The sequence below is a fragment of the Grus americana genome, chromosome 4 (assembly GCF_028858705.1).
Source record: "Grus americana isolate bGruAme1 chromosome 4, bGruAme1.mat, whole genome shotgun sequence".
NCBI lineage: Eukaryota > Metazoa > Chordata > Aves > Gruiformes > Gruidae > Grus > Grus americana.
In genome coordinates, this window is record NC_072855.1 from 49,889,052 (window position 1) to 49,914,070 (window position 25,019).

A 25,019-nucleotide genomic window follows, 5' to 3' on the forward strand; every position below is an offset into this window, starting at 1 on the left:
GATGTAGGACACTAACGTGCATCACACAACGTAGTCATGATTTGTAAAAGGGCACAGCGCTCCTGTGGGCCTTAGGACCTCTTATGGCACGTCCCATTGAGGAGGAAGCGTCCAGTGGGAAGGCAGCCAAGCAAATCTCTGAGCAGCCACGAAATCTAGAACAAGATTTTTCAGTTTCTTCAGAAAATTGACCTGAGAACAGAGGAAAACATCTTACCCAACATACTACAGGCTAAGAATACTTGACTTGCATTATATAAAAAGAGTTGTCTCAAGTAACAACTGTTAAAAGGAGAAACAGTCAGCTGTACTGAATACTGCCAAGAGGAAATTAGTACTCCAAGAGAAAAGAATTACTGAAACAGATGAAACTGTCCAACGCCTTGCCCTGCACTCATGGGTATCTAATGCAATTTTTGGCATTGCTTGTGATGTCAGCTCTCACCCCAATTTCAGTTTAACGCTCTGCATGTTGACAAGGCAGCTCCACACTGCAAAGCTTTTGCTTTTTTCCCCTGCAGTATCACTCTGGTTTATCTCAGGATGTACTCATCAGGACACTCCTCTGAAACCATCTACATGACTAATGACTAATGTACGCCAGCACGAAGCACGTCTGTAGGTTCCCTGTCTTCTAAAAACTCATTGCACACGTGGAGTAGACGTATGCTTGCAGGGAATTGCCATTGCCAGATGCTGCTTCATTAGCTGAAACTACACACTGTTTCTCAGTACTGATTACTCAGTACAGCTGGCATTCACAGTCGTCTTACAGAATTATACAAGGAGCAGTGCTACACATTTTTTTTTAAAAACAATCTCTACTCCCTTTACCACAAGGTTTTGTTACAAAAGATTTTGGAACATAATTGCCCTTTGGGCATGACTCCCTGGAACAATCAATCACCCAGCACGGTTCTCCTCTTAAGAGTGCAGAAATCTCCTTGCCTGGTATTGAACACAGCTGCGTCAACAAATTGTCTTACCAAGGAGTACAGAAAGGGAGAGGATAACCCTAGTCAGCAGCAGGTAAACGGATACAAACCTCAGATCTCACAAACTGGTCAAGCCCACCTCATCCTTGCAATGCCCAACAAAAGAGGGCTCCAGTTACAAAATTTCTAATTTTCTGCCCAAATTTATTCATAGCCTGTTTGTACACATTTTCTCTTGCATCAGTATTGTTAATTAACATAAGCAATCCTTCCCTGCTGTCTAAAACCCAGAGGGAATATGTGTACTCTGGTTCATTTCTTATGGTAAATAAGCCTTCCCCACTCTTTCCTCCATCTCCATCTTTCTCCATCAACAAGGTCTGCCTACTTCTTTAACCATCTTCACAAATCTAATGCCGTTGGAACGTGAGTCACCGAAACTGTACGAGGCCTCATCTGACTTTTGTACAAGGGCATCCATACTTCCTCTAAGTATACTGAAAATACTTCACTTTATATATACACTGTCATGTGATTACTTCAACTCAAGTATTTTCATCCTATGCCTCTCTTCCATTCCTTCATGAACAAGTATGCCCAAGTCCTATTCTTCCCTGGCATTTCCAAATGTGAGGAATTCTCCTTTCATGTCATGGATTTTCATTATTAGTCTTGAGATGTATGACTTTATTACCTATGTTATTATTTTTCATCCTGTATTTTACATGTCATGCTTGTTTTTATATATATCTATTTCAATTATCCTATAACATATGGCACTGTCATAAATTGTCTCCCAGAGGACACTTCCATCCCATTCATCCCTCCTAAATTTCTGCTATAAGCCCAATTCATGAGCACAATTCTGTTTTATTATGCCACTGGCTATTAAAGAAAAAAAGTCCGTGACACTTAAGGAGCTCCACTAGCATTCTCCTTCCTCTCCTGTCAGCAATACCTATATGTGTCACCCCCTCCCTCCCTTCCCATCTTTAAGCTCTAGTACTAACGCCCATTTTCTCCATACAGATGGCATGATATAAACCATTTTGCTGACATCAGACAGATTAGGTATACTCTTTTTCTTCCTCTCTGGAAAGTCTTACAAACCAAAATACTTTTGTTGTACCTGTATCACCTCTCTTGACAAACCTACGTCACATTTTGCCTCATTTACCACTTACCCTTGTACCGTTAATAACTGCTGATTCCCTTACAGAGTAGCAGTGGGGATTAATTCTATACTTGGTCATGACTTTCCCAATGTCTAAAGAAAAAAAACCCCAAACAAATCTACAAGCCTAAATCAGTGCCATTTTAAGAAATAGTGCATTGGTGGCATTCTCACAGTTCTGACTTAAAGTTAATACCTCGAGCATTTGCCCTACTGTTAAAAATAACATCCAGGGAAACATCCCCATTGCTAGCTGACATGGTATAGCACAGAAGCATCAAGTCTCTGGTTTGATCCTACCAAAACTGGTTTATGGAGGGACACAACGCTCCTTCAGTCTGGCAAAAGCCAAGTATTATGTAGTGTTTGGAAGCTAAAGAGCTCTTGTTCCCATAACTCGTTGCATAATTATCTATATAGAACTGCTGTATAAATGCAGCAGCGACCGCTCTGTACATACACATTCATGATTCACTTGAAGGATTACTTGGACAGTATTTCAAACTATGTAAATCTGACTGGTAGCAATACAAATAGATTTGACCATCAGACAGCTAAAGCAGACAGTCTCCCCTTCCTTTTTTATGGTGTGAAATGCAATTCCTACATACGTCATGCCCAGCTCTGGGGCAACAATTAGAACATTCAAAGTTGCACAGAAAAACCTGGCCACCCACTCAAGCTCTCAGTTGTTGAAGCACCACGAATTGCCCAGCCAGCACCAGCTCTCCTGCCAAATTAACTGCGCTTGGCAACTGACCTCAGGAGTATACATTTCTGATGTGTGATAAATAGCAGCAAGACTTACAAGCTGTTAGCTTTATTTACAAGTAATTGTGGCTCAGCAATGTTACAAAAGACACAAGCTCGGCATGAAGCCTTATGTTGCAAGGTGTGCTGCTCCCTCTCTGCTCCTACTAGCCATTTCTTCACTTTCCAGCTATGCATTTATTCCTGACTGTTCCCTTCCTATTTGCAAGATACATTCCCAGGGAAAGCCATCCCTCCATTCCAATGGACACACTCATTCTTTGTCCCCATCCTAATACGCCCGTATCTCTATTTAAAATTTCCAAACCTGCTTCCTCCCTCTCAGAAATGTCCTGCTTTGATACCAGTTTCCTCAGGTCCACTCCTTGCTCCCCATCTCCTCAGCAATCCTGACAAGGTCAGCTGAAGAGAATCTCCTTCCTGGGTCATTCTTCCATGATCCAGGAAAAGGCTTGGAAGGACAGTTTTAAGCAGTAAGACAAATGAAAATGTAATGAAAGCCTGCAATCATTTGAAGGTCACATCTAGACAAAAAGAAAAAGGAAAGGGACTATTTTCAACAGAAAGACAGGATGAGGATTTAAACTGGGGAAAAATTGTGACAGGGGAATGTATGCAGCTAGAAAATAATCTCCCAAAGGAAAAGGCAGAACCTCCTCAGACAGCGTGGAGCTTTTGAAGCACAGACTAGGCAACATCTGCACAAATACAATGCAGGGAATGACGGTGAATCAACAGGAAGACAGACAAGAACACGCAACCAGGCTAGTCCATGAACAGTTCACTGACCCATATTTCTGCACAGTTTTAATGCAAGTTTCCGTATTAAGAGTATGCATGAAATGCACACTTTTTGTAGTTTATGTTAGAAAAATTCTCTAAGAAAAACCCCAAGCTACAAAGATAAATAGGAGTATATGCAAGAGAATTAACAAATTGAAAAGATCACTGTAAGGATTCCAAATATCACTGCTCTCACAAAAAGCACCAGAGGGATTTCTTTTTATTTGTTTAAACTCTGCAGAGATCAAAGAACCTAATTATAATCTCTGGCCCTTCCTCCTCTGCATCCCTTCACTGTTAATTGCTCTGGCTCCTGTTCTTCCACTAAGTGAAAAAATGAAAGCACTGGAATTGAGCCTGCTACTGAAGCAAGCAGAGCAAACTTTCACTGATGTCAACAGAATTAGGCCACTTTTACAAGCAGTGACTTTGCCCTCCAGTTGGCAAAACAAGAAACGCCATTTGTTCAAATGCAGCGCGAGCGCCGTTCCCTCCAGGCAGGCACACTGTGGACCCGAGCGCTCCCTCACTTTTCTGGGCTGCAGCAGGGGAGCAGTTGCTGTCCGGGCTGCTGACTCACCATCTGGTTCCTGGTTTCTTTCTGAGCAGCACACGCTGCCAGTTCCTCAAAGCTTGTGGCAAAAGTCTTTCCTGTGCTCATAGATTATAAGCTACTCATGATGGGCATCTAGGCTACATAATGAACTGAAGAAAAGAGGAAACAAATGTCCATCTTCTAATTAAGAATTTACAAGACTGGCATTAAACCCTGAGCCTCGTCTCTAAACACAAAACAATTTCAACAGAGTTTGTATCTCCAAAGACTCATTCATCCCACTAGCTGAGCAATAACTATGAATTTAACATTAAGCTTCAGTTTGATTACAGTCTGTTCACATTTCTGGCATCACTCTCCACATTTAATTCCAATAACAAGTCAATCCCACACAGAAAAGAAGTTAAAACAATTGAGCAATTACCTCACATAGAAGGGTGACATAGGCCGCTCATCTTCTTGGGAGCTAAAAACAAAACAGATTTTTTTAAAGTTAGTACGCAGCTCTGTCTTGCATTTGTAGTTCATCTACAGCAAGATACTCTTAAAAAGCAGAAATAACAAAAGTGAAACAGTACACCCGTTACAGAGGTAACACTTATGTCTGTTTTGTCCTCCGGTTGTACTCATGGAAGAGACCTTTACGTGACATTCCTTAAATCCTGAGAATCCAACTCATTTCTCAGTGCCCACAGACGTGGTGTAAGACATCTCCTGCTAGACAGCCAGGAGTCACTCCGGCTCTGCAGCAGCGCAAGGACTATTCCCATAGCAACAGTGAAGCACGTTGCCAGCAAAAACACCGGAGCCTTTTGCTGTCTGCTGTTCCAGAATTAAACAACCTGCCTATTAAAGCAAAAGTTGAGAAAAAAACAAATGACATCCCGAGAGACCAAAGAAACGGCCATGGGTGTATGCACGAGGCTACGAATTGCCCGGTTTTATCGTTCCTGTGGAAAGCCGATTTGACAGTGCTGAAATCTCCCAAGGCTTGAGATCAGGGGCTGCCATCGGCTGGCGTGCAGCCCCCCTGACGAAACGTTGTTTCAGTGGTCAACTGACCTGGCCCAAGTGCAACTGTCTGGTGTGTGGTCGACCGGTTCCCTGATCCACCTCTTCATGCCTGTGGCTGGCGTAAGGGTAAGAATGAGCTGCTGGGGCGCTGAAGCTTAAAGGTGTGGTGGGCTGATGGCTTAAGTCAATCTAAGACCGTGCTGCTACAAGAAGGGGTTCAAACGAATTTCACCTAGTCGTTTGAACCAGATGAATGGTCAGCCTTGCAGGTCATTTAAGCCTTGTAACTCTCCAAAGCAGGACACTTGCATTCCTCCAAGTACGCAGGAGATGTCACCAAGGCCAATTCGTCCCTAAAAGGCTTTTAACTGGGTCTGCTGAAGAGCACAGCAAGTTCAGCAGAAAAGATGGGAAGCTGCATAAATTACTTTAAATGAAAGCAGAAAGGGGAACATCCCACAGGCGCTGGAAACCAAGCACTTCCCTGCTGCTTTCCTGCTGTTCCAGCAGCCTGGGACTGTCCCAGCACTCAGCAATTTGCCACAGGTACTCAGCGTCAGGTGGTGGGGTACTGCCACGTTGTGAAGGCATCCATTGCTTTTGAGCTTGTTCAGAGGATGAGAGAATATGGGAGAACACTCTCAGTGAGGCAAACTCAGCTTCAAGCTCAAGTCACTCAAGGGCTTTGATCACCTCAACACCCCGACCAACTTTCAACAGGGATCTGAAGTAGATTAAGCCTGAGAAATTTTTGAAAACCCAGTCAGAGTCCATTAATCTATTGAATTTTGAAGGATTTTACATATTGGTTTATAAAAGCCTCTCTAAGCAGAGAATAAAGGGGAAAGGAACATCTCTGTGGGTTTTGTAGCCAGGAGATCAAATACTCACAGGTACCTTTTGCAGCTTCCATGGGAGCCAGCAAGAAGCTCCCTCAGCAGGAGGAGCTGAAACTGGCCCGCAGCCAGGTAATCACCTTACTCTCACACTGAATATAGCCAGAGGCAGATTTGGCTCATTTTGAACCCAGCCAATGCTATAACAGATCCACAAATATGAATGCCAAATTCATCCAGGGGGCAGAAGCATATGGGAGGAGGCAGGATGCAAGGGACTCAGAAAGACCAGGAAGGCAGGCAGATGAGCAAGCAAGCGTGCCAGGAAAAAAATCACAGGGGTTTAATTCTGCATCATTGTGATCTCCCCTACTACAGTACACAGAGATTCATAAAGAGACAACTACAGACATCTACAGAAAAGACCTTTCAGCACGTTGCTCTGGAAGCCCAAAATACTGATTCAAGGGTAACAAAAAATACCGCAGACCAGAAGGAAGAGAAGCTGCTTCCGAAATCAGCACCGTCTGCCAAAACTCGCATCGCCTCTGAAATGCAACAGTGACTGGGCAGTTTTCGGCAGCTCCCTAAGAAGACTAGAAGCACGGCTGCTACTGGAAACTTTGCTGCCACTTCCACAACCCTGTCTTCAGCTGCTCGAGCAAGTTGGAGTCAGCCGCTGCTGCGGGAGCACTGAATGCTGCTGTCGTCCTCTGAGAGCCAGCCCGCGCACAGAGCAATGCAAAGCGGGCTGACGGTGCCTGCCTGCTGCGAGGCAGGCAACACAGCTGCCTGTGTGTGAACCGAGGCAAACATCACCTGAAGGGTCTTTGCAAGAGACTGCTACAGCTTTGAGACAGCCTAGAGAAAGTGGAGGGAAACATGGAAGCGCCCATCATTGCCCTTCCCAGAAGGGGACCTGTAACAAAGGCACAGGTAAGAACCTCTGCCAGGTACAGGCTCCCTCCCCTGACGGCATGCACAGTTTCTCAGCTTGCATGCATAAGTTATCTCTTTATTTAGCATTTACCGATTATTTTTTTTTTAAAGCATAAAGAAGCGACTTTAAACTCATAAAGCTGCTGGTAAAGTTTTTTGCTATGTTCAGTTCATTACGTTAACGGCTGTACTTGTAATCTCAACGCAAACAAGTCACAGTGGTGCACACAAAACATGAAGAACGTTTTCTCACGTAAAGAAAAGTTCACAGTGCCATCAAGATTTCTGTGCATCAACGCAACTTCAAACAACAACGCTAAATCCTGCTTTGTGTACAAGTGGCAGTTGTCAAAGCCACGCCAAATATGCTTTTCTTCCATCATAAAAACCCTTCCTCAACTCAGGGTTTGTAATTAACTTCCAAGTCACAGAAGCACAATGATATGAAAAAAGCCCAAATAACTTTCATATATTCATACTCCCACTAGTTGCTTTGACAGATGAGACTGAAAAGTAGTATTCATCAGGGACCCTAAAACCTCTTGCATTCTCTCCCTTTTCTTCCACAGCAAGTACAACCGCTGCTCCACAAGTTCAAGCAAGTTTTATATCTGCACAAAAAACCATTATCATCTCATACAAAGTAACAGGAGAAGCAAATATTTTAAGAACATTACCTGGGAATGGGGGAGAAAGAAGCTCTAGAGAAGTCAGAAACCAAATACCAGTTTCAACTAGATCATCACATTTCAAAATTTCACGTGGTTGATAATAATTGTAGCTGTGCATAACCACTCTTCTCCCATAGTGCTTTATAGTTTTACATGTGCAGCGCTGATCAGTAGCTGCACCTGGGACAAAGAGCTCCAAGCTAACTAGCAGGAAATCTAGACTTTTGAGAAAACCATAAAAATCTTTTAACTTTACAAAGATCTCCTACATCTAAGTACATTATCCATTCCCCCCCCATCATTAAAAACAACGTATCCCAAACGTCTTTCCCTAACTTCACGTACCTTAGTCAACTCATCTGTGCAAGCTAGAAGACATGAGCTGTGTAAACTACAACCAGGTTTAATCCAGCTATTCCACATAATTCACAACCCCTCACATTAGATGGGAGACCACCAAGCCCTACTGCAATCACTTAGTGCACACGGATTGTCATGATTAAAATGCTTTATGAAATAATGAATTATTTGTGTTGTAATAAACTGATATGCTTATATAATACACAAAAGCCCAGGTTAGTTCAATGGAAGAAATGAAAATTTTGTCTGAGAGGTTTTAAATCTGTGTATACTTAACCACATGGTTCCAGATATAAAAGAGACAGGCAAGGAAAATGTACAAAATATGACTCATAAATGATCATCAGTTGATATTACACAATAAACAGGCTAGAAATTGGTTTAAGACCTTCCACGCAGGATTCTTTGTCACTATCACTCACACTATGCTGATTAAAAAACAACCGCTTACTTGTTTTTAAAACACCTTGTACTGAAGGGTTTATTAGTATTGCTAGGAAGCCCTTTCTATCATTTTCAAAAGAAAATGCTAGAAGCCATTAAGATATATTTAACATTTAACTGTACTTGGGCTGCATAATTCCTCTTTGGTTAAAGGGATATATGACCCAGAAAGAAAGGAAAGCTTAATACCTGGCACAGTGACATGGCAAACCCACAGTCAGCTGTCCACAGCATGGAGGGGACAAGTCATTCTGACGTGCATCTCTTATACTGGCTCAATTTCTACCTTGCCCAGCAAAATTTACCCATTAGGCAAGCAGGTTTTGTAGTAAATTAGGTGGGTTTTGGGTGGTGTTTTGGGGGGAGCTTTTGTTTTGTGGTTTTTTTTTTAAATACCCTCAAAGTTTCGTCCAGCTTTACACATGCTTTATGGCCAGAAAGCACTGAAGTGCTGAAATAACTTTTAAAAAATAAACTATTTATTCAACTATCACTGATTACCTGGCCAAGCGAGTGCAAAATACAGCAGTCTCTTTCTTCTCAGACATATACATAGCTCCCCTGAGAAGGGATTAAACAGAACTTATTTGCTCTTTCATGCAGTACTTGGGAGAGCAATTTCTCTCACTGGTAAAGAACACCTAGAGTATCTGATCACCTCCTTCTTGCTAAAACCCCAAACAAATACCAGCCGAACTGAAAAAACTTGTTCTCTTTATTTTACAGATAAAGAAGTAATGGCGTTATGTTTGTAACCTCCACTGAGCTAAAAAAAAGTTTGTCAGACTGGAAGGAACGCCAGTATTGCCCACCAGTTAGTTAAGCACATCTTAGGATTTTCAGGCACGTGTATTTTACAGCATTTACGCAACGCATCCTTTCTGTCCCTAAAGAAGGAAATGGGAAAGCTTGGGTGAAGTCTAACTGTAACCACAGTGACCTTTTTTTGCCTCCGCTTTTTGCAACAGGAATGTTACAGGCAACGGTTCACCCATCACATTCTCAAATGTGCAATGATGGTTTTTCTTTTTGTTAGTTTTTTTTTCTTTTAGATCTCATCTTGCCCTTCAGAAAGAATAAGGGAGCTGCTGAGCTCGTTTCAGAGCTGAAGCTGTAAACCACCCATTTAGATGGGGAGAACCCAATTTATTACGGTATATGGATACCCCAGGTCAGAGGGTGCCTCAGGGCCCTTCCCCCTTGTTTTATTTGCATTTAACTATCAGCAGTTCTTCCGTCCTGGCTTGCTGGCACTGGAACCTCCATTGTAAAGCTACTGCTGCTTTCCTACTCCACATCTCTTTTCAAAAGTTAAATGGGACATTTAGTCAATTTAAAAAAAAAAATGTACTTTGACTCAAGTGTCAACATTTTGCACGGGAGAGGAAGGGCCTAGACACTGGCAGGGTCATGCTGCTCAGCCAAGGTCATGTTTTCCTAATGCCTTGCCATAGGCTCTATTTGTTCTGACCTCAAAAGTCAGATAAAGAAATGGCTTGCTTTCTATTCCACCCCAGATATTCTGGACTTCAAAAGAAATTAATTATTTTTCAGTGAGAATGCTTTTCTCAGGCAATGAGATTGCTGCTTCTAATTTTAATGTAATCAAACTAAAAGGCATTGAAAATTCAGTGGTGTCAAATGACTAACGATATCAAAAGTTAATGTAGCTTTTGGGGGGAGGAGAAGGAAGGCTGAGCTTGGGTGACTTGTAAAGACTTCAAAGGTATCTCCCTCTTGTTTCCTTCTCACCATTTAGAACCACTGCGCCACCTTGGATTAACAGACAAGCCATTTTTGCAATTGCAGGGGATTTTAACAATATTGTTTATTTACTTATTCTGACATTCAACATTAACAACACTAAAAACAGCTTCAAGGAAGCCTCAATTTTGAGGCCACAGTAGTGCTTTTTGCTGAATGTCTTGTCTTATTCACAAATTCCCAGTGCTTCCCCGCCCCCCCAAGTGATTTCCCCATAAAAATTATTTCAAGTTTGTGACAAATGCAAGATTGAAAATGCTCATGAAAATTTATTGCATACTTATTTTCTCAGTACAGTGAGTTACTCATAGTTTGTGCTTCACAGCAGTGGGTAAAAGGTAATGTTTTTGCAAATGAGAAATAGCAGGCAATATAGGCTTCTTCCTTCAAATAAAGCAAGAATATTGAGGTATGTTATGCAAAAGAAGAAAGAATAATACCATCCTTGATGCAAGAGTAACCATAGATTTAATCTAACATGATAACACTGTGGTGATACAATGGTCATCATTAAAAGTCAGCACTTACCATCAATTGTTGAGCAATGCCACCCTTGCTCTATACCCTTAATCAGAGGGGGAGGGAGAAGAATGCACTATATAGTAACTGTCTAAGAAACAAATGTTTAACAGCTATTTCTCTTGTGAGAGTAATTTCCATGTAAATGTTTGCATTTTCCCTGAAGAGTAACTTTTATAGTCAAAACCATAACAAGCCCTTTCAGGTATTTATCTCCAGTCCTCACAATAGTTGCACTTATACCTAACCGTGCTTACCACTGAAATCAGGTTAAGCTCACACTTAAGTATCTGCGTAAGCCACTCACCAAAGGAGCCACATGTCAAAATAGTAGGCGGACAACCCAACTTCTTTATTCTGAACTCACATACTCTGCAAAATATCTCCAAGAACTTGGGCAGGAGTGGATTGGTATTGGTTTAAATATTAATCACCAAAGGATCCCGCCATCTTCCTCAAAGCCATTTCTTCAGCAGTGTTTTTCCTAAAGGTCTCTCAACTAAGTTATGTCTTAAACCTGCAAGATCATGGTGTGCAGCAGTCTAACTGCGGGGCCATAGGAAGGGACCTCTTTGGGGGAGAGCTCCCTATTAGCCTTCCAAAAGCACAAGCTTCTGTGTCCTGTTTTATCTGGCATTCAAAATGCCAATATTACTATTTCATAGAGACAAGCTGAAGTGAATACGAAGGATCACTCTGATCTCTGAGTACGTACTATTTCTCGTTCTATTTTCTGCAGCCAAGATTAAGACACGAGTACGCAAGCCTGGAGTAGGAGCCTTTTAATTCTAGGAAACACTAACATACAGCACAGCTATACACATTGGGAATATTCTGCATTATCCACAGGCATAACTGTGCAGGCTGTGTGTGAGGGGGCACTCAGATTGAGGCATGTTGCCTGAATGGAAAAAAAAATTAAAAATACACTGAAGCCTCTTTGCATACCTCCTCCCACTTCAAAGCAACATCAGGGAAGTACAGGCTATCCCATGGCAAGCTGAAATGAGCAGAACTTCTTGGTGATTAAATGCCACTGTGAGCGAGAGGCTGATTTTCCATTTATATTAACATATCTGAATCTGCTGGAACCCTTGACAACATAATTTTGTATAATTATTTTCTACCTACTATCCTCCTGGATTGCAAATATGTTTATCTTTTATAAAATGACGTCAATGTTAAACAGGTTGCTTTTGTTGTTTTACTTCTTAAACTAGTTGGGGCTTATTATGAAAGACAGGGCAGTGTCTTTTCTTCTACTTGTGGTTTGGCAATAGTCCTCACTAGGATAAAACTAGAAAATGGGTCAGAAAGAGGCGGAATGCATGTACCAGCCAAAGTCTCACCTCTTCTCAGAATTTAACAGTGTGAAGTTGCGTAACGCACACATACCTGTTGCATTATATTGGTGAAGAACTGTTACTAGGTAACCAGTGATTTTGATTTCAGGATTGTTTGTTAAATGCTTGCATGCTTCAAGTAAAGTTATCCCAAGAGCCCAGTTTTTAGGTAAATATTCCTATTTTCTTGCTTACAAACACCGCAGAAAATTTCCACATCAACTTCCTCTTTTAGTCAGAGCTCCCCCTGCCCACCTAGTGGTACCCAGGAAGAGCTTCCACAGGCTCCTCCACCCATCACGTCAGCTCTGACAAGACAGGGTGCCCAGCTGTGGGTCAAATGTGAGCCTGGAAGGCCAAAAATTCACATAGCATTTTGTAATAGGCTATGACTATGACTTGAGGAAGATGAGAATCACAGGTTCAAACTTCTCTTCATTCTTCGACCAAAAAAACCCAAACACCAAACCAACCAACCAAAAAAAATCAGATATAAGTTCTCTCCACCCTCAGAGAACACACTTCACTTCACATACATATCCCAGAACATACTTCACCAGGGCTTGTCAAGCACTCCCAGTACCTTGGATAGAAAGTGATAACGAAGTCCAAAGGATCAGACTTATTTACAATACAACTTCACACACACAAACGCTCACTAACCTGAACCTGTGTTAAAGAGAACACCGTGGCCATTCCAAAAAAAGAAGAAAATGTGGTGGAATACAAACAGTGTTCTCAGGCTAAAATACTCACTATTTGTGAAAGACCCCAAGCAAACAAACCAGGAAGGTAAATCAAACAACCCTGATGATGACCGCAAGCCCATGCAGACAGCTGCTGCTATACAGGTTAGAAACAGATCAGTCACGCTCCCTACGCCTATCAGATGCACTTTCTAAAAATATTTGTGATGGCTTCACTCTTGCTCTGCCTTCATTTGTTTCAGCAAAGTGCAAAGCGAGAGAGGCCACTGATCACAAACAAGGCCCGAGTGTGTACCTCTCTTTCTTATCTCCTGTGGAAACTGGCAGATGCGATTGGCAAAGGCAGCCGCCACGGGTTTCAGCTTTGCACAGCTTTTGTTAAATCTGCAACAGACTGAGCTAGAATAAATGAATTAAAACATATATTAACAGCATTAGTAATGCTCTACTAGGAATCTAGGTTATTAAAGGAAGCTAATGCTATTCAGAAAACATGTTAGCCTATTAGCAATAGAAGAGACAATTAGTGGTGGGTATGTTGTTGGAAAATCAGTAATGCAACCCGTGTGACGTTCACAGGTGCCTTTTACCATGCTTGGGCAATATAGTACTGATTGCAGTGGAAGGTTCAACGCATTCAGCCTTCCACTTCTTCCCATGCAATGAAACACAACTCTGATGTCCCCATTGTCACTCCCTTGCAGCAGGCCGTCATATCCCATCATGTGCCATTCCACAGACATCTACATATAGAATGACACCATATAGTACATATGGCCCTATGTAAGCACATTATGCAATTTTTAGGAAGACAGACATACAGCTTACAGACACCTTGGTAGATACAACACTTTGCTGCTCTAGTGACAAACGTTATTTAAATGTCACAGCTTCTTAAACAGAGCCTTTCTCCCCCTCCCAAGTTTTACACACCAGCCACGCAGAGATGCACTCGTATCACTTCAGCACAAGAGGGATCCCGTGGCAGGCACAGCACGGCCAGCTTGTGACCCAAAGAGAGCACAGAGCGGGGCGCCTGCAGGAGATGAGCAGGAGGGAGTTTATCCACCCAGGAGGGAACCAAGTGCAATCACCGCTGGCAGCTCATTCCCTTTCTTGAGAAGGGGAAACGGATGGTCTTAGTTTGGGAAGTGCCCCGAGCCGCAGCATCTGTAGGTTGCTGCTAGTCTGCTTTAGACCCAGCAACGGGAATCACGCACCGGAAGTTGTCCATGCCCTCAGCTGGAACACCAGCAGCAGCCTGTCCACCTCACAGGAACTACAAGCATATTGCTACCTGCGCTGGTACTAACCATTCTCAGGCATCACCTATCCTAAAGCTGAAAAGAAATGGCCAAAGTCAGCAAGACTCTCTTCCATGGCAAAACTCTGCACTAAGAAGGGAGGAGACAACGTTCCAAGAGGAAGAATAAAAAAATAAGGGTGCAACCTGGAGAACGCCACTGTTAAGGGATCTGGGAGTCCGTGCTTGTCTGCCCCTAGGTCCAAAGAAAATTAGGTGTTAAAAGTACAGTGTACGCATCCTAAAAACAGATCAAGGAGATGGAAAAGAAGCCAGAATTTTGTGAATCTTTTTTTTTTTAACTGCAAAGCTCAAACAATTCTGTACCATGCTCAAGATTTAATAGGAATTTGAAGAAAAATCTTCAGTTTTAAAGTGCAGAGTGCATTTCTAACTGATCGTGAGTTAATCCTTGCAACAAAAAACCCAGAGTCTAATTAGAGCTACCCTGTCAAACCTCTCTTCCCCTGGGGTGAACAGTCAAGAGCACAATAACAACCACTTGTTCTGACCTCTGCTGGGAACACCAAAAGGTTAAAAATATTATGTGATACTGGTCCTTCAAATAGGAACAATGCACTATGACTATTTCTTTAAGACATTCAAACCACATTTCTGTTTCTCTGCAGTCATCAACATGGAACCCTGCGACTGCATCACTGCAAAAGAGACTTCCTCCACATTTATCTGCAGAGGACCCCATGCTTTATCAAGACAATAACAGTTTGGGTAGTAATTTCAGTTACTACTTTATCGTGTCCAAGTAAGCAGCAACTCTGCAGCTTGTGCTGAAACAGCACCACCACAGTGCTGAAATAACATGCTAAATTACTTATTTACTGTTTTGTATATTACATAAAGATTGATATTCAGCCCATTTGAATAAGGCTAAGGAGGTATGGAATGCATAATTTTGAGAACTGAAAGAGCAATCAAAAAAAATAATTAATGCCTCGGTAAAAGGACTGTGTATGTTTCTGCCCCCTCCCCAGTGGGTCTGTGCACTGTCATTTCAAAAGCTTGCCTGCAGTTATTCCTGCCAGCCTGTGGCAGGAGCACATGCCAGCACAGGTACACAGCTGGTGCTGAAGGGAGGTGTGTCTCGACACCCTGGAAACAAAACAGCCCTTTTCCTCCTAAAACTAAACCTCTCGCCCATGCTGCGCAGGCAGCTGCAAAGGCACACCAGGCTGGGTGTGCAAGCAGACAGCTATAGGTGGGGTGTGCACAGGGGCAAGCCTGGCCGGGCTCGGCTGGGCTCCCTTACCGCATTACAGCCCCTGCTGCAGCGAAGCGGCGGGAGAGAGAGGTTCGCTCGGGCGCAGGGAGCCCTCAGAGCCCCACCGCTGGCCGGGAGGGGATGGCCCCGGAGCACCTAAATCCCTATAAACCCCTGAGCTGCTCCCACCCCGCGGCAGGCGCCCCCCACGGGGAGTGCTGCGCGGATTTAGGGGCGCTACATCGAGCTCCCCCCCGCACGAGGAAGCCAGAGATCTCCCCCACCCCGGAGCCCCGTTAATACATTGACCTGTTAAGCTGCTCCAGCGCCCGGGCAGCCGGCCCGGAGCGATGCTGCTCTCCCTGGCAGGGCCGGAGTCCCGGCTCCCCGCCGTGCCCGGCAGCCCAGCACAAGCCCGCGCAGCGTTTTGGGCCGGGGGCTGCCCCGGCCGGACACGTACCTCTGCAGGGGCATGACTTCGCAAGCCATGCTGGCCATGGGGCCGCCGCCCACCCAGCCAGCCAGCCAGCCAGCCAGCCGCCCGCCTCGCCTCTCCGGTCCTCTCGCTTCCCCGCTCGCCTTGCCGCGCCCGCAGCGCCGCCAGCGCCTCGCCGCGGGGATCCGGCAGCGCGACCCGGCCCCGGGGAGGGGCGAAGGGGCCGCCAGCCCCGAGTTGGCGGCTGACGGCGACCCGCCCCGCCGCCGAAGGCCCCGGCCCAGCCCCCTTTCGCTGCAGCCGGGGAGCGAGGGGCACCGGCCCCGGCAAACACAGGTTAACCACAAGAGGTTTATGATGTCCAGTTGGTTCTGGACCTGCAAGAAATGCTACAAGCTGAGCGCTAATTACCACAGGATACCTTTCAACAAAAGGTCTTTCTGTATCCCTTTTAGTAACTATAATCTCCTCCCCCCCCCCCCCCAAATGTCGCCCAGGGTACAATGTAGTCACCCCAACCTCCCTCCCCACGGCCACGGCGGCGCTGGGTCCTCTCCAGGGTGGGTGGGACGCCCACGGGCAGCGTGGTCGGCATGCTTCTGCTTGAACTTAGCATCGCTTTGCATTGCAATAGATGCTACTGAGGTTTCACAGGGCTTGTGCAGTAGTTGGCCAACCAATTTGGACACACAGTGAAAGAGGAGCATAAGAGAACTCTTCGCTTACCATTTGAAATGAAGAGATAAGTGTTGCGGAAGCCAAACTTATTTTTACTGACATTCCCAGTGGGCCACCCTCTGTGGTTGCTGACCAAATACTGCTCTGAAACAACAATCACACCATTTTATTTGCTGGAAATTCGGAGCTGGGAAGAACGGTAACAAAAGAACCCCACACAATGTGTGTGCCACTTTCCAGGACACAACAGCCTTGGAAAAGGAAGAGTACACAATCTGTCAGAAGGTCTTGCACTGAAATGTTTGATGGCCACTGAAGAGGCATACCCAAAAGTTGTATTTTTTTACCTTTGCACCTCCTCTGCCCAGAACACCTGAGGGATCACCTTCAACTTCCCCCGATGTTGGACAGAAACACTTCTGCTGCTGCCTGACGTGTGAACAACGTTACTGCACTACACACGTTTTGCGACAGAGAAGGGGACAACCTCAAACTGATAAAGGGGCATAAGAGAATGGATCCTTTCAACATTTTAGATGGTAAAAGCCTAATGGCTAACTCTGGCACAGCCAGACACGCACATCTTCAAAGATTAAGTCAATAATAAAAGCACCATCACCTTTGACCCTCAAGAAGACTGACACTGGTTTGGGAGAAAGCTGTGGCAAGAGCTTAGTACCTGTACGTTTAAGACTTCCATACAAATCTAGGTCATGCGAATTAGACACGAGCCACATCAGCTTTCTGGAGAAGCAGCAGACACTCACAGGTTAGCAGAAGGATATCAGACATTTCACAGGGATGCCTAACAGATCCTGACCTTTCTCAGCAGGAGGCAGGGGCGTTCTCTATCTTAAAAACAAGAGCAGCGGGCAGCTGCAGCCTCAGAAAGCGGTGGCATGGAGTAGGGACGCAGAGGTCAGTTGAGAAGTGGCTCCGCTTCAGTACACTGAACTGTTTAATATTTGCTCCTGTCAGCAGGCTGGCTGGAAGAAGTGCATTAGTAATGCTTCTGCCCATTGCCTCAGCACAAGCCTGTTCTGCTGCGCCAGAGTCACGCTAGGCACAGCACAGGGCCCCTTTTTAGGAAAGCCAGCAATGCTGATAAAGCATTCTGCCATCACAGATCTGGGCTGCTCTTATCTGTGGCAATTAAATGCATATCTTGATGACTTCCTGTTAAATTAAATGTGCCATATGTGCTGTTAAGCAACTAAAACCATGAGAGAAAGATTTTACTCTGATACATAAAACTGCTTCAGTATAAAACAAAAGCACCTTGTACTGTTTCACAATTTGACAATAAATCAAATTGCCTCTTCCTGGCCAGTCTTGTTTTACACACATACAATTATTCATAGTTTATTACACTTCTATAAACTCAGTGTTACCATCAGGATGCCAATAAAAATAAATTAATTTTCCACATTTAACTAAGGACCCATCTACATGGGGAAGGAGTCAGGGTTCTCCAGAGCAGCTTGCTGAATAAACAGAAGTGGAATAACTCAAATAGCTGCTGTACTCTGAATTTATACCCTAGCTATTTTGTCGTAACTTCCATGTGACTTGCCCGTATAAAGGAGCTTAAAAGTACTAAGATCCTTGGCAAAGAATTCACTAACAAAAAGAGATGCTGCAATAGCCAGAAAGATTCATTTATGAATTAGCATCAGTGAAGAAAGTTAGTTCATGGCATCGTGCTAAAATCAAACAGATGCCTTGAGAGGACAATAAAGTTGCCCAGGGCTCCCTGAGCCATCAGCACTTTCAGATACGCATTCTGTTCCTGTTTTCTTTTGGAGTCCTCTCAATGGGCTATCAGTTTTCTCCTCTCCTTCCTAGTCTGCCTCTTTAACATTGCCAAAAGCATCACGACAAAGAAGAGGTACCTCAACTCATGTTTCCCTGCACACCCAGTGGCATGCAACTTCAACACCCATTAAAGAAAGGAGATCAAAGATTTTAACATGGAGAAATATCAGAGAGTGAAATTTTAAAAAGTACTTTGGGGCACAGCAGCCAACCATTAGTAAGAGGAGTGGTATCTGCTACTCAAACAGTGGGAAATCATGCCATGGCACACGTCACCTTACTTCAGTTTGCATCATCTCAATGGGCCCTTTGAATCTCTCACCCTGCTAAACGAGTACACAACTCCTTAATTCTTCACCTCCCCTGTTCATGGGTATGGACCACAAACGATGTATTTGTGGTACAAAGTAGGCAGACAAAAGCTGCCAGAAAACTGCAGTCTTATTTCCAAACAATTCCACTTCCTTTTGACAGATGTTTACGTTAACGTCAACTTGCTACTTGACAGACGCAGGAATTCCTACTGTTCCCCTGCCCTCTTACACCATTTTTAACTTGCATAATTCAAGCTGGGTTATCACATATAAAACCTGGGATCATAGAACATTTTTGTTTGGGTTTGTTTGTACTTGTTGAATTTGTTCTCTCATGTTAAACATGGAAAACAAAACCTCTTCTGCAAGTTTCATACAATTCTTGCATTCCTATTGCTCAGAAAGGCCAAACTCATCTGTTGGCAGCAACAATGTACCGCAGTGGCTATTTATGGTACCACCAAACATACACACAAAGGATGGGGAAAAAAAAACCCCTCTCAGGACAGGCACAGCATCCTCTCCACTGACTGCATGCTCCTTAGTGTATTGTGAATACCTCAGTAAAACAGACAGCAAATAACAATAAAAATAATAAAGCCCCCTAAAATACCAACACATACCGCCACACTTCAGCACCTATGCCAAGGCAACACCTGGGTTCAAACTATTTGATCTGCAGATTTCTTACTGAGATTCAACAAAGGAAAAAAAGACGCTGGCTGGAATTAAATATGAATAATCACTTTTCTCTACCACCATCGACGTTTAAAGAATGAACACACGTTTGGAAAGGAAATCTCCTGTCAATCATCATTACAGAAGTGCTTTCTCCTCTTGCTTTCCTTTTCATACTTAGCTGCACACCAAGTATTTTTCTCAGCATATAAAGCAACAAGAGATGAGGATCTGTGAACAGCACCAGAGGATACGAGATATAAGTGATCTAGATAATGGATTTTATGAGGATGTGGCTGTGTCTGCCTCCCAAAAAGCAGTTATCCCTTGCCTCACTGCACTATCATACACAAATCAGAAACTATTTAAAAAAAAAAAAAAAAAAAAAAAAAAGATCTTGCCTGGTCTGATAACATCTGAGGGTTTTTAAGATGCTGGAGTTCTGCTCAATGCCATCAATGTATTACCACAGTGTTTACTAAGTTACACAATAATTTCCCCCTGGCAGAAACATGAAATGCAAAGTAAAGATATCATCAGACTGAAAATTAAAGAATGTACTTTTCAAAATACCACCAATACAAAATTTAAAATGCCATTATTTATGTACACATATATGCATTGATACATGCATTTTTCTGTTTAGAGTATCTGTGCATAAAAACATCTGCAATTATAAATGATAAATACCCTGGAAAATCTCCCGCAGGCCAGAAGCTTTGTGCGCACACATGAAATAAGCAAGTCACATGTAAATAGAAACCATATTTGGAAACCGTAGCCCTTCATGTCCAAACAAAGCAGGCAGATGATTAAATAGGCTCTGTCCAAAAGAGCTCAAATGGGAAGAAAGAGCAACTAGTATGTCAAAAACATAATTTAGTAAAAAGAATCCTCAGAAAGGGGGTAAGTACTAACAGTGACTTTCCAAGGCTGGTACTCAGCCCTGTATCACTTCATGCTTTTATCAATGATCTGAAAGGAAAAGAAAAATAATACCGGTGGTTCTTTCTGTATGTTGTGTGCAAGCCAGCATTGGAAGTTTCAGGAGCCACGTAAGAGCCAAATCTGGGAACTATATGCAAGATGATGGGGGATCCCCTACTGGGGGTACAACATCATGCCAGATCAGCACTTCTACACAAGCCCTGAGTGACTGCGTGGCTGAAGAAATTAACATTGTCCTCGGAGGCATCAACATGGATGTTGCGTGGAAAAGGTGTATTATGCCTGTAGTTCCTACTGGGGTGGTTGTTAAAGACGACTGACAGTTCAGGAATTCCCATTCTCAAGCAAGTTGTGAAAAACTGAGGAGTGCTCAGACACAACTCATGAAGGGAACACAAGAACTAAACTCCACATGTTTAGTGCTTTTCAAAGAAAACAGCCTATGCATGCAGGAAACATTAATATTTGACTTAGCACTCACAAGCTGAACAAGATCCAATGGCTGGGAGTCAAAGACAGACAAATTATGACTAGAAATGAGATATTTTGAACTGGTGAGGATAACTAATTACTGACACAATTCATCGAAGGTGATTTTTAAGGTTCTTACAACTTACAGTTGCCTCTGTTTAGGAACACCAAGCCTTAAATAAGCTGCCCAGATGTAATTTACAGAATTCTCTCATTTTCTTAACTAATACTCCTCTTGTCCAAAAGAGCAACAGGTTGGTCTCAGTTGACTTCATTTTACCCCTTTTATTTTTTGCACTGGCATAGAAATACAAGTATTGTTGGCATATCCGTGGGGAATATACTGTTTTGTTGCACTGTAGTTCTTCTGTTCCTTCCTGCAACTTGGAGGCCAAATTACCTTTTAAACAAAGCTAGTTAAAATCTATTAAGCATAAAGCATATTCCAGAATTGTTCCTTAAACTTGCTGGGTCAGGAGAAAAGTAAACACCAAGCTGAAAGCTTCTCAGAGCTTCAGGTTCTCAGAGTTCCTGATCTCAGCCAACAGATAAGCATGCAAGCACTTTTCCCATCGAGCGGGACACCCCAAGCTCCCAGGAGACGTGGATTAGCTGCTGTGGCTGCTCTTCATTACGCAGCAGTGTCCTTTGCAAGCACCGCCACACCCGCTTGTCAGCCACTTTAACTTGTTCCAAAGGACTCTCGCCCCATGGGATAGCCCAGAAATTATTTCTTGGCCTCCGTCCTGGAGAAAGGGAAGGATTGGGAGTAGGTTCCTAAAGGGTTTTCTGGGAAAGCATCAAGTAATGAATGGTTGTGCCAGCTAATCTGCTGTGGGAACAGGGTAAAGCACGCTGTGCAACAAGTCACTAGGTTCTTCATTTGCACCAGTTAGTTCAAGTGCCAGAGCATGGGAGAGCAAGCAAACACGCACGAGTCCGGTTGTATACAAGTTATTTTCAAAGCGGCATTTTTCCAAAGCTCTGCTAATCTAATGAAATTCCTAATATTAATGTCTAATGGAATTTCTCCCACTCCTCCAAACTGTTATTTTTATAAAACAGTCTGCACAAAAATAATTTAAAAATTCAGCTGTTTCAGACCAAAGAACATGTTTGCCACAGAAAACACTGAAGAAAAAGCATTCATTTGTCAGCAAAACAATTCCAAAATTTTTTAAACGAGCCCTCGGTACTCCCTGCATTATTTACATTCCCTACCAAAAATATCACTGGTTTCACACTTTCCCAACTTCCAAAAACATCCTTCCAATCCTCTACAAAATTACTATCCTTTGAACTCCATGCCTTTGCTCCCACTGTGTTTCCTGCTTTCTAAAGCATCTTCAGGCGAAACTCTTGTAGCTCACCCTTATCCTTACGAAATAACAACCGTATTGGAAGGGGCTGAGCAATGTGGAGGAGCAGGCCACACCATTCACGTTTGGTGCACGCGGCTTTTTACTCCACTGAAAGATAAACTGCTGTCCATGTTGGCAAGGGAGGCAGTCTGGCAGAGTTACCCTCCAGAAAAACCCTCTAGAAATAGCTCCTCTTCTTCAGCTGATGACGTGACTGGGAGGAGCCCTCCCTTTGCACAAGTGCCCGAGCGGCCAGGCTGGCTCCCGGGAGAGGTGGTGGGAAAAGATGACTTGGCTGGAGATATCGACTCTGGCTGGGAGGCACTGAGAGAAGAGTGAGCTGGGTGAGAATAACTCTGTATCTCTGCCTAGAGGTGGAAGATGCATCTGCCGTAGAAGCGAGGGAGATCCTGGCTAGAAGACAACTCTGATCAGATCTATTAATACCTGACTGTATTTGACTAGAGCACAGCCCTCTCAGGCCAGTCCCAGGGCTTTTTCCTGCACCCAGCTGTGTGTACATCAAGAAACACAAATTATTGTTTATGCACAGCCAGATACAACGATGCTGGGCTCAATCAGCACAGCTCACTGCTGCGCCCCTCATTTGCGACATCAGCTTTGAGTCTGTACGTGTCCAGGCTGTGCAAACACACTCCTATCCTGCTGCAGGCCAGTCTGTGCAATGTTAGGAGTGGCACAAGTGGATACTGAGGGGCAACAGAAGTTCAGCATAAGCCTACATTTAGTCACCAGGAACATTCAGAACAACAAGAGAAAGGTCTGTAAGCTTGCAACTTCCCAACCCACCTTCACAGTCCTGTGAAAAATCCAAGTTTTTCTACCCAGGGACAAATGTCCAGCAAAAGCTAATGAGAGTTTAGAGGAAAACTTATTTTCTATGATGCTCAGTAGCCCTCTCAGAATGGTGGTCACTTGATTTTTTTTTTTTTTCCCAATTTGACACTTTCTGGAGTTTCAGGGTGGGGCTTTTTTGAAGGAAACATCTATAAATTTTATAAAGCACGGTGCACTGTTAGCAGTGCTCCCAAGAGAGTAATCATTTCATGGTGGTTAGGTGGTTCCTAACCATAATGCAGGACAATAAAAATGTTATTTTATTAGATATTAATCCCTCCCTACATGACTCAAACTTTCTGAATGCAGAGAGCTTGGAGACTGTGAAAGGACCTGAGGAATTGGTGGTGGAATCTCTTGTTTCCAGGAGTCCTGTCAAAGTCTTAATGACTGGAAGTCACTGACATCCAAGCAGCCTTTAGTAATTTATTTGCAATTACCTAGTGGCCTCTTTTCGCAGTCATCTGTAGTGCAAATACAAATACACTTCTTGCAGCAGGTGCAGAATGAAAAGGAAAGCTTTGGTACAGAAATGGAACTACCTTCACACTTCTAACTGCAACCCTCTCAGGCCAGGAGGAAGGCACTGAGCCAATGTGCGAAAGTGCAATTTGTAGATAAGCAGTCAGCTTGGGATCACGTTCCTCACAACAGATAAAATGAGAGGAAATCTCTCATGGCCACTGACCATGAAAGAGCAGGATTTTACAACACTGAAACAACTCAAACAGATGCAAGCAAAGTGACAAGAGCAGCGAGTGACAACCCTGTCCCACCACCCCCAGCCTTTTCTTATTAGACAGCCAGCTGACCACTTTGATTAAAAATATGCATGTGTGTTATGGGAAGTCACAGCTGAACTCCATCAGCCTACACTGCAACGTGCTGAACACAACGTCCAAATGCACAGTTCTTTCAGCGGAACCGGGAAATTGCAGCAGCAAACTAGCCTGGCTGTGACCTCTGCACGCTGATCTTCCTGCAGACTGCCTGCAGGACACAGACCCTGGTCCCCTCTGGGAAGCTGCACGGGAAGAAGTACCTCACAGCTTCAGGTGACAGAAAACTGCTTGCTCTGCAAAGCTACCGGAAACAAGGCACGCTGTGCTGAACCTCCTCAGCTGAACAATGCGCCACGCACTTCAGGAGAGGGAACTTAACTGCTCTTACTGCAGTAAATGTAAGTCAAGGTACAGTGCAGAGGTTCTGCCTCTTCCCTAGTTGCTAGTAAAACAGGTTAGTGATGGGTGTCCTGGTTTTTGTAAACACAAATATTAAAAGCACAAAGATTTCCAAGGCTGGCTTAAATTCCTTATTATCCACTGTGTGTTCCCCCATAAAAAGTCACCGATCCTTTTATTTGAAAATGACTTCAAAATTGTCATAGATGTTTGCACCTCATTTCCTACAGCAAAAAGCTGTATCAGAAAGCCACCTGGCCTCATGAGATGAAGGGACTTTCTCCTCACAGCAAAAGCAGATAAAAAAAAAAAGAAAAAAAAGAACAAGATGACAAAATAAAAATCCTTCTAGCTGAGAGGGCAATGCCTGAGATACAGAAAGGGAGTCAGGTTTTTTTCAGCTTTGTTACTCAATTGCTGTGAACTTAATGTAGTCCCTTTCTGGTTTCTAAGGCTGCTGGATGCTGTCCCAGGAAACAGGAAAAGCTAATATACTTGGCTCATGGACTGAGAGAAGTTTTGTTTCCATATGCACACAATGGCATTAAAATGATCCTTTCTACATCTAAAGTCATCAGTTTCATTTACGATTCTTGTTGCTTCCAAGACGAACCTCCACTTCTGTGGCACAGGTCAGGGCATCAGATTCAAAACATTCTCCATCTCACAAGCTGTAATTTGTCACCAGGTAAATCTTGCATAGACAGGCAAAGATAAAATGGCTAGAGGTAAATAGGAAGGTTAGAATAGTGTAATGGCCAACGCCTAATCTAAAGCAGTAACCTGTGCAGGGTGGAAGAGAGAGGGCAAATGCTTGGAAAAGTAAACTGAAATCCACCCAGGTGACTTGTACGGAAAAAAATCTACATAATTACATGTTTCTGTGACTGTCATTACATCTTGGCTGTCGACATGGGAGAAGAACCCAGGAAGAGCTGAGA

The 25,019-nt window shown here is 43.6% G+C and overlaps 1 protein-coding gene across 12 annotated transcripts in view; it reads right to left on the reverse strand.

Moving 5' to 3' along the window:
* FAM13A (family with sequence similarity 13 member A) overlaps positions 1-25,019 on the reverse strand; it is a 133,432-nt gene that overhangs the window by 45,792 nt on the left and 62,621 nt on the right. For 9 of the 12 annotated variants that reach the window (XM_054823564.1, XM_054823563.1, XM_054823561.1 and 6 more), the window contains one exon: positions 4,644-4,685. In XM_054823564.1, coding sequence (XP_054679539.1) covers positions 4,644-4,685 — 42 coding nt within the window. Of the gene's footprint in view, positions 1-4,643; positions 4,686-14,266; positions 14,288-15,798; positions 15,970-25,019 lie in introns of those variants that run through there. The other 3 variants (XM_054823570.1, XM_054823568.1, XM_054823569.1) reach the window with 2 other exon arrangements.